The sequence below is a fragment of the Nestor notabilis genome, unplaced genomic scaffold, assembly GCF_000696875.1.
Source record: "Nestor notabilis isolate BGI_N333 unplaced genomic scaffold, ASM69687v1 scaffold21519, whole genome shotgun sequence".
Classification (NCBI taxonomy): Eukaryota; Metazoa; Chordata; class Aves; order Psittaciformes; family Psittacidae; genus Nestor; species Nestor notabilis.
In genome coordinates, this window is record NW_009943541.1 from 1 (window position 1) to 10,350 (window position 10,350).

General features: G+C 38.6%; 1 protein-coding gene across 1 annotated transcript; it reads left to right on the forward strand.

Annotated features, from left to right (window-relative positions):
- Nucleotides 1-863: 863 nt before the first annotated feature.
- SH3TC1 (SH3 domain and tetratricopeptide repeats 1) lies at nt 864-9,882 on the forward strand (the record flags this gene model as incomplete). The annotated part of the gene is made up of 7 exons (XM_010021993.1): nt 864-2,540; nt 3,211-3,391; nt 5,745-5,895; nt 7,843-7,965; nt 8,271-8,421; nt 9,224-9,420; nt 9,652-9,882. Coding segments are annotated over 7 exons (2,711 nt in total), but the record flags the coding sequence as incomplete, so codon positions are not given.
- Nucleotides 9,883-10,350: the final 468 nt, after the last annotated feature.

Below are 10,350 nucleotides of genomic sequence, written 5' to 3' on the forward strand. Positions count from 1 at the left end.
TTTTTAAATGTATTTCTAAGATACTCAACACTGTCAGTAGTAGGAGAGTTTAGATCAATGACTGCATCAATTACCACAACCTGGCCATTTTAAGAAAGTTTATCTGTGTCAGCAGAGAATCAGTGTTGGTATTTGACTGAAAGAAGAAATCTTATTACACATCATAAGGGCATGGTTGGCCACACAGAGATAATGTGGACAGGAGAACAGGACCTTTGCAGGCATCCTTGCAACATCCTAAACAGCTCTGCCTAGCTCAGCGCTTTCCCCCAAAAACCCCCCCCATTTCTGTCAGGACATCAGCTTACTTTGTTCAGTTTGTATGCATGCTCAAATTCACAGTTCCCTTAAACCATAAGTCCATCCAGTATCCATGACCTGACCTTGGGGCCCTTTATTCAGATCTTGGGTCTTTCCAAATTCTGGTCTCTTCCTGCTTACCAGCTAGTCAGAATAGGAGTTCATTGACAGATCTCTTGCTCATACACACACACAGAGAACAGAAAATATACACTTAGACACAAACCAGTTCAAATTAATGTTGGTCTTAAACTGGATCAGTGTTGGATCAGGCACAGGGCCTGGTTAGGCAAGTGTACCGATTAGCAACATGCTTACATGTGGCAAGTCCTGTTTATCCCCACTCCTTCAGCCTCCTGCACATTTCTTCCCTGATTCTTCTTGATCTCACCCTTTCCCCACCTTTGGCTTCTCTCCTAAACATACTGTAAGAAAGTGCAGTAGGTTTAGATAATATTTTCCTAACAGCATCTTCTACTGATAAACATTTTCATCGGTCTATGAAAGACCATGTATGTATGCACACATGAAGTTGTGATCTGTAACTTATATTTGAATTTCAGAAACTCCATGTTTGCATTCAAGCACAGGATCTACAAGCAAGAATGGCAAGATAGAAGAATTCCTGAAGAACTTCAAGAATTTGGAGGCTGCTTGGGCAGAAGAGCCAGCTACTGAAGGAAACAATTCTGCTAGCTCTCCGGATGAGGAAATCTTTTCTCCACCTGAAGCACCTTGCTTCCACATACGTCAAGATGATGATCAAGCATCTGATATCTTTGAGTCGTTGTTACTCTTTTTAAATAGGAAAGAGTATGAGAGAAACTTCAAGCACCTGTATGATTTTTCTTATCCATTAATCAACAGCATGTTCTATGGGTTTTCTGAAGAAGAAGGACTGGTTAGTTTTCTTAGACTAGCACGGGAAGCAGCAAAGAAAGCAGGTATGTCCTGGGCACTAGCAAGGCTATGCTTTCTCTTAGGCAGGCTTAGTGTTAAAAAGCTGAAGTTTTCCCAAGCTCGGGTGTATTTTGAGGAAGCGTTGAGAGCAATAGCTGGAGGGTTTAGCGATTTGTACCTTGTAACTGCTCTTTATACAAATCTAACAGTTATCTACTTGACACAGAAGAACAAAGAAAAATGTGCTCATGTTTTTGATAAGGCTACAGCTCTCCTCATGGGAATTCCCAACTACATTTGCAGTGCTGACCTGGAGTCAGATATTCTGAAGTATGCTCTGAAGAGGACAATTCTGAGCCAGAACAAAGATGCAGAGGCAAGGGCATGCTTTCTCCTGGCAAAACACTACAGTGCCCACAAGCAACGTGAAGAGGCATTACCATTCTTGGAAAGGTTTCAACTGTTGCTTAATGACTTGGGTTTACAAAACAACTGTTATATCAAACTAGCAGAGTCCTACAATGAAAAGTGTTTGCCGCACATTGTATTAAGTTGCATAAAGGTCGCCTCTTCCCAGAGCTCTGGTACTTTAAAAGATTCCTTGAAAATGATTGATTTGGTCATCAAAAATGCTCCCAAGCTCTATGGCCTGAGGAAACTCAGGCCAATACTCCCATCCCAAGTGGCACCTTACTTCATACAAGCACTTTCCTCTGTTTTTACTAATGAGGAGCAAGGACTACGCAGCACGATCTATCTTAGTTTAGCAAAACTGTACAGCCACCACAAATGGTATGGAAAAGCCATTGTTTACATGATGAAAGCACTGAACTCTGATGTTTCTGCTAAGCCAGAGGAAACTATTAACTGTTTGGTTTCACTTGCTTGGCTACACATTCTTTACAGGCAATATGATGTGGCTTTAGCAATTTTAAATGCTGTTGTAGATTCTTCATGGAGCAATCCTCAACAACTAGGCTGTGCTTATAACATGCTTGCTATTGCTTTGAAAAGAACAAACAATACAAAAGAAGCTGTTGAGAGCTACTACAAAGCACTGCATCTTTCAGAAGAGACTGATATGACCCATAACCAAGCTATAGTCCTGGCTAATTTTGGGACACTCTGTCTGCGTGCAGCAGCCAGCAAGCTGGCAGAACATTATTTTATCAGGGCAGTGAAGCTGTTCTCCAAACTTCCAAGTATGGACCACAGCCAAGACTTTATCCAAGTCCTCCTTCAGCTGGGATGTTACTATGTTAGTGGAACTCAAAGGGAAAAAGGAAGGTTTTACTATGAATGGGCATTTTTAGTTGCAATGGAGACAAGTCATCTGGAAAGTAAGTATATATTTTTCTTTCAGTTATGAAATGTGCCCTGTCCAGGAATGTTTGTTATGTAGTTGTGTTATAGTTGTTTCTTAACTGGACATAAAAATGTTTATGTGACAGCTATTGAAGTGATTGAAATCTTCGCTCTGACCCATAATGGTGGAGAAATAAATCCATGTTGGCTTGTTTTTCTGGTGGTACTTCAGTTTGTCAGAAATTGTAGAGAAAATGAAATGCTAAGAAAAGCCTAAACAACTTAATCAGTAAAAAGTCTAGGAATTTTTATCTTCAATAATACTTACAATAGTTGTTGGTAGTACGAAGAGCACTGGACTCGAGCTTAAAGATAAGAAACAACTGGTAATCTGGATTACTTTTGCATAAAATAGTTGTATTTAGAAGACCTATTTATTTATTTACTCTCACTATCATGGTTAAGGCAATTTATACAGTTGAGTGTTTTATTATTTTCTTTTGGGAGATCAAATTTGAAGTAACCTCTAGTCTTTGTTAACTTTGGGAGTGAAGAAACTGGCACTGGAATCTTCTTGTTATGGCTTTTATATTGTTATTCATTGACTGTGCTGTGATTTGTGAAATGGTAAGAATGAATTATTTTAAAACTAACTTAACTTTCATTTTAAAATCAAGATTCATGTTAGTATTTCCAATCTCCTAGGTCAACTACAAGCAATTAAACTGCTGTGTCAGTTCTACAGTACAGTTGTTCCCAATGAAGCTCAGTGTGTCATCTACAATGAATATCAACTATCTTTAGCTAGGAAGATGTCCAATAAAGTTCTGGAGGGACAAATTTTGGAAACCATTAGTCAGCTCTATTTGTCTTTAGGAACAGAAAGGTAAGATGTGCTGAATGGCTTTGCATTTATTCTGGTTGTAACTTTTCTGTCATGCTAAAGGATCTGTTTGTGCAATAACTGAATGTGACTGATTATTTTTCTCTTTGCTTTGCCAATACACTTTATTGGCATTGAAGGGTCCAGTAGTAGCGGAAACTTTTCTTGAGGGTGGGTTGTTTTTCGTTTTGTTGGGTTTTTTTACGTAACTATGATCTCTCGGAGGAGACAAGATGTTCAGTGGGGATTAGCACCACTTCACAAGCCAAATTACTCTTAAAATCCTTTAAAAGCTATTGTCTACCATGCAGCTCTTGATGGCCGCTATAGCTCTAGGATTATTGCTGGCAGGTGCCTTGTTTGCAATGATAGATTTTACAAAACAATTTTTCCATTAGAAACCAAACAACATATTCCAAACAGGTCAGACATCACATTGTCTCTGTGTGCTTCTCTTTGAGGAAATGCTTTTTTCCAAACTTAAAGCAGCACAAAGCCTATATGCAAAATTGCATTGTATATCTCCAGAAATTTCTATACATTTTCAGAATACCAATATTTTTTGCTTTGCTTAATGGAAAACAGGCTACACAAGCTGATTTATAGTAACTAACAGGTGCTGGGGAAACTTACAGGTTTCTCTAGACATTTTTTAAAGTGTTTAAGACAGCTTTGATATTTTTTTCTTACTGTATCTCACTTCAGGGAGTCACTCTAGATTCAAGTATTTTCAAGCATGCCTCAGTAAGAGTGGAAAAAAATATCCTCAGCTATGGAAAGCGTAGATGCTTATTTTAGCTTTAAGTGGCTGCAGTCCAAGCCTCCAACTTTCCTAGTATATCAGCTAATTTATTTTGATTTGTTAACTGCTGTTTAATGATACAGTTGGTGAGCATCCATTGGAGACAAAGGAATTGGTTAAGATTACAAACTACCTGGAATTTGCAGAAGGATTTCACTAGCTGGAGAAGCTGCTGCTTTGTGTGCATGTAGTACATGGAATTTATATATCCTAGGAGCCTGGCTCCCAGATGTTGGCTGTGTAACCTTAGTAGATAAGGTTACATAGGATAGTAGTATGCACTCACAACATGGTATTAGACCGTAGTATCACAGTATTCTTTCCGTTAACAGCCCTGAGTAACAAGGATATGTGTCTAAGATGAAGTAATGAAAACAGTGATGGTGGTGGTGTCACCACTTTCATTGTAAACTACTGTGGTCATGTGAGGAGAAACAGCCTGACACCATTCCAGCTGCTGTGCTGGGTTATGGGCTGGTATATGCTTCTGTGTGCTGTAAAAGCAAAAACTCTGAGGGGGGGATAGAAGTAGCAATCAGTAATTGAGCTGATTTGGACCATTTCAACTACCTTACCTTTCCTCATCTTGCTTGTTAGCAAAAACTGGAATGTCAGGCTTGTTCAGTTGATCTTCACTTCCTCTCAAGTATAAAGGGAGTGACAGGTCTTTTCAATTTCTGTAAGAATCAAAGTGGTAAAAACCTGCCACTCCCCAAGACGAGATACCTTGTTGAGACAGAACAGAAATCTTGATAATACAAAATACAAGGGAAGTTATTGCTTCCAGATCTGTTTCTTATCTCTTTGGAGGTTTAAGTATGCTGTTCTAAAGATGCACTCTGTAACTTCACTTTAACTGTCCAGTTCATATTATATTTTAATATATTTTCTTTGTGCTCGGAGGAAAATGCATCAGGTCAAGATGATGGGAGTCTAACACAAGACAGAAGGATTTAATCATTCTGGGATTTCTAGGTCTGGTATAAAGTGCCATAAGCTCAATCAATCGGATATGTCTTCCAGTGAAAAGTATGACTACTCTTCTAAGGGCACAGTGTCCTTACACTTGAAAGTTGCACTGTCCAGTGATCTGATAATTTAGGTGCTTCCAAAACTGTTCCAAGTTTTTCTGCAATTGCTGATTAGTCTGAACTGTGCTTAAGTCAGATGCCTAAGTGATTTTAGCAAAAAATGTTTACAGATGCAATTCCTTTCTGAAGTTTCTAGGAAAAAGCCATAAATTATACAGGAGCTAAAGACAAAGAAGTATTTTTTCCACCTGTTACAAGACTGTGGTAGGGGAAGGACTAAACTAAGCTATCCTGAAGTAACATTATGTGATAACAATCTAACAGGAAACAAAAACTAAACAAAAAAAGGAAGAGAAAAAAGACTCAGTTTGCTAGTTACTAGTGTAATATAGATAAGAAATTATAATTTTTGCAGTAAATAGGGGAAACAGCTTGTCTTTAACATAAAGCTTTTCTCACTATGAAGAAAACCATTCTCTAATGTGAAGATCCCCTTGCTAATTAGCAATTTTCCCTCTTTCAGGGCTTACAGGTCAGCTCTGGAATATACCAAAAGAAGCCTTGGAATATTTATAGATCTGCAGAAAAAAGAGAAAGAGGCATATGCTTGGCTACGGGCAGGAAAGATATATTATGTTCTGAGGCAGAATGAGCTTGTGGATCTTTATATCCAGGTATGTTGTCAACGCTTGGAGGCATGCACATGTTGTCAGCGCTTGGAGCAAGTGGTATGACAAGAGAGTAATTCAATATAAAGATCCCTGAGATTTTGCTAACTGATAATGACACCTATGTAATGCTCAGCAGCTGAAAGACTGAGCATTTGCAGTTGGCGCTCCGCTTTAATCTGTTGCTTGACTCTGGAAAGATTTTTTTGGTACTGACCTTTCTTAGTGCCTGCTTTGTTGTAAATTCTGTGTATTTCAGCATCATTACCAGCTCTGTAGTACTACAGCTATCAAGCCATGTATGCTACATGCTGGTGGATAACAAATAATAAACATCTTAGCATGTCAGCTTGTGGGGCAGACCCCCAGGAAAAGAGAGTGGCTTCTTCAGGAAGCATTTCCAAAGCACATAAAGCTCTCCTTCTGAGGCTGTGCACAGCACAGCATGGAGCCAGATGGAGCTGCTGCTGCCTTTGCCACAGTGGCACCAGAGACATGTGGCTTGCACACCTCAGACCCCCTGCCACCAACTCGGACTTGCTGCTGCTGCTGTGCTAGCACAGACTGAAAGATGACCTGAAAATGGTATCTAGCCCTTGTGGCTACTGAAATTGGATGATCTAGAGCCTTTCTCAGAGCGCCACTGCCACCTGGATCTGACTCTGTTGTCCGTATAGCTCTTGGCCATTCACTGAAGTATTTGAGGAATTAGTTTCTTGCTTTTCTAAAGGAGTTAAAAATACTTCTCTCCGATTATAAGGGAGAATGATGCTTTGTACTGCAGGATGTATACAGAACCTGATACAGTAATGTCTGATAGTACCAAATTATGATCCCTAAATAAAATAATTGGACACCTGCTAAGATGGAAGACTGAATACATGTATTTACAAGAAGAGACTGTGCTATAGGCCTGTCATTTCTTTTAATAAATGACTTTAGCTGACAGCCCTCAAGACAGTCACTTGATAATACAAAATCCAAATCATCATGTGGGATGATTTTTCTCCATCTGCTTTATTTACTCTAAGAGGAGGATTGGGCCAGGGACATGCATGTATATTCCATACTGTGCATATATGGAACCTGGTATTTAGAGCAGAGAGTCAGTACTTGCCTGTGAGGAAAGTCTCAAACAGGAGTCTGCCCCCTAAAAGGTTGGCCACTGAGCCAGTAATTTTTGCAGGTCATCACATCTGAACTTCCGTGTAAAACACAATTTCTACAATATGATGCAACAGAGTCCTTAGGTGGAAAAGTGTCACTGCCTTTGCGTTTAGGTAGAGCTGGGCTTGTATTAATTGATTGCAATTTGAAAACTAAAGATCACAAAGCCAAAGCAAGATTTTTAATCTTGCTGCATGTAAAAGTCCCTTTTCTCATTACTATTATATTATTTCCTAATTGTCCCATAACTAACTATCCTGATATTCTTGCTTTGAGGAGGATGCATGCAGCCCTTCATGAAATCCTTTTTGCTAACATGGCATATATTTGTTTCAGACCAGAATAGTGGAGCTGCATTTATTTACGGAATTTGTCACAGGCTTTTAAATTTGCACTGCTAGCAGTATCTAACTTGCAATTAGAAGTTATTTCTATGATATATTCCACCTAATTCAAATTTAATATGTGGCAGCTGTCAAATACACTATTTTAGTGCCGCATGCTGACTAAGGTAGCAGGATAATATTGCCTGAAAAAGGGAGACCATGACGCTATATGTGCCTGGGTTCTTATGTTCCTCCTTCAGCAGCCACCACCAGCCTGTTCAATAACAGGGTACTGAAAAAGACAGATCAGGGTCTCATCAAATACAGCCTTTCCTATCTGAAAATGAGAAAAGAGGCCTTAACAAGATCTTTTTCAATTGCAAGTATTAATGATTTGTTTTAACCGTGAAGTGACCAAGATTTATTTTCTTTTCTTCCCCATCCCCTGTTTTCTTTCCAGGTTGCTCAGGATGCTGCTCTCTACACAGGAGATCCAAATTTGGGAATGGAATTGTTTGAAGCTGCTGGAGACATATTTTTCAATGGTACTTGGGACAAGGAGAAAGCAGTGACTTTCTACAAGGTTTGTGCAGTTTTTCTACTGCATTGACAGTTACGTATCCTCCCATCATAGCTGGCGTTCAAATGGTGAACCAAAAGCCGATCCTCTCAGCAATGAGTTTATATCCTACTGCAGCTAAGCACTTTGCCATAGTGTTAATAGATATCACCTCCTCTCCTGAAAGAGAGTTTCAACTCCTCTTCTGAGTGTAAGATATCTTATAAGTAAAGATCAAAATGAAACTAGAAGTTGCTTGACATAAATGGAAGTCTGTCAGTGCACATCCTGGGGTTCAGCTGTACCTAAGTTGCTGTTACATGTTTCAGGACAGGGCTCTTCCACTTGCTGTTCAAACTGGCAACAAAGCCACAGAACTCAGATTATACAATAAACTGGTGGAATTGCTGGTGAATCTGAAGGTTTATGAGGAAAGTCTGGAATATGCCAAAGCATCTCTCATGCTCAGTGTAAATTTAGGTAAGGCCGATTTAAGTTATAGATAAATGACGGGTATCTCTGAAACACAACAGAACTCTTGAAAGATTTTCTTCCTTTAAATTCAGTCAGATTTCTTGCCAGGATTTTGTAACAATACTATCATTACTATTTTTGCTTCTGTTTGAGAATGAACAGTGTTATTGCTGCCTTTTCTAACTCTAAGTTCTACGGAAAACATCTGGTAGAGCACAGAACTAAATCTGGGATTCTAGATCTAATCTGAATGTTACTCATGACAGCTAAAATGTAATATTGATGAATAATACAATTTCAAGAGGTTTTTGAGTGTCTAGAGCTAGTTTCAAAAATTACTATTCTTAAACTTTGAGAGCTGTTCAACTGATTAAGAACCCTCTCACTGTTCCATACAAGCACAGACAGGTCATTTGGATCAGTCTGAGAACTATCTTTTTGTCATAACTTTTCATGTAAAGTATGTGCTGGGAGGGGCAGGGGAGTCTTTAATCCCATTAACTTGCTTTCATTACTTTATGTATGCACACGGTGTCTATATCTAAAAATGAGATTAATATGTGATTTCTTAAGAAAATCTCAGACGCTTTTAAATCCTATAGCAGGAAATTTGGGGATTCTGTAGATTTTTTTTCTTGAAGGGTGGGTTTTGGCCATATATCTCTTGAGCAAAATTAGTTTCATTCAATAAAAGTTCAGCAAATACCATATAGAAATAAAAAAAAATAGCAGAGATGTATTCTGATTTGAGATGATTTGACTATTTTGTCTCTTTGGTTTTATCCTGACTCATACATTATGTCATTAGGAAATCAGCTAAATGAGCGAATAGCTTACCATCGCCTGGCTGCTATCCATCATCATTTGGGTCACTGTGAACTAGCTGAACACTTCTATTTAAAGGCCTTGTCCCTCTGTTCCTCTCCTCTGGAGTTTGAGGAGGAAACACTGTATTATATGAAGGTGTACTTGGTCTTAGGAGACATTATATTCTATGATCTTAAGGTAAGAAATACTACGAACTGCTGCAGAAAATGATTACATTAAGTAATGTTTCATAACACCACATTTTACCACAATCCATTTCTATGCATTTAGAATGTAAGTAATGAAGTGGGAAAACCTACTGAAGTTTCAAAATCTGTTTATTCTTGTTTGAGACCTAATAAACTGAGCTTGGATGTCCTCTGACACTGGTTGTACTACAGCAGGTAATATCTTTGTGTCTCATTTCAGGACCCCTTTGATGCTGCAGGCTATTACCATTTGGCACTTGCTGCTGCCATGGACCTCGGCAATAAAAAAGCTCAACTGAAGATTTACACAAGACTTGCGATAATCTACCATAACTTCCTTGTGGATCGGGAAAAGTCTCTCTTCTTTTATCAAAAGGCAAGAACCTTTGCAACAGAGCTGAATGTTAGAAGAATAAATCTAGCTCCTGATCGGTGTTATAAGAGCTCATAAGCATCTTCTGGAAAGTGTGGTCTAACAACTACACAAGTACCTAGAGAAATATTGCACTGGCTTTGTAGGAGGATGCAGAATGCATTCAATGTCTCATTATACAAGTGCTGTAAGCTGGAGTTCAGCATCTCAGACTAAATTACCAGTTTATATGACGGTAAACTACATTTCATTGTCTTCAAGATATACTGTCTTGTACTTGTTTTTTGAAGATCAGCCTGTGAACTAAAACCAAAATCCAGCAGTCTTTTATTTAAAAAAGTTTTTCTTTGCTATCTGTTTCTGCCAAGTTGGATACCAAAAAAATTATCAAAGCATATATGCAATGAAAAATACTTAATAAAATGGTAGAGAGAAAAAACACTCCATGTGAATTGTGGGTTTTCTTGTATGATTTAGTTATGTTGTGTTTATGACATCAAGAGAAGACCTTTGCACAAGCATGTTAGGTGGGATATTTGAGAACTG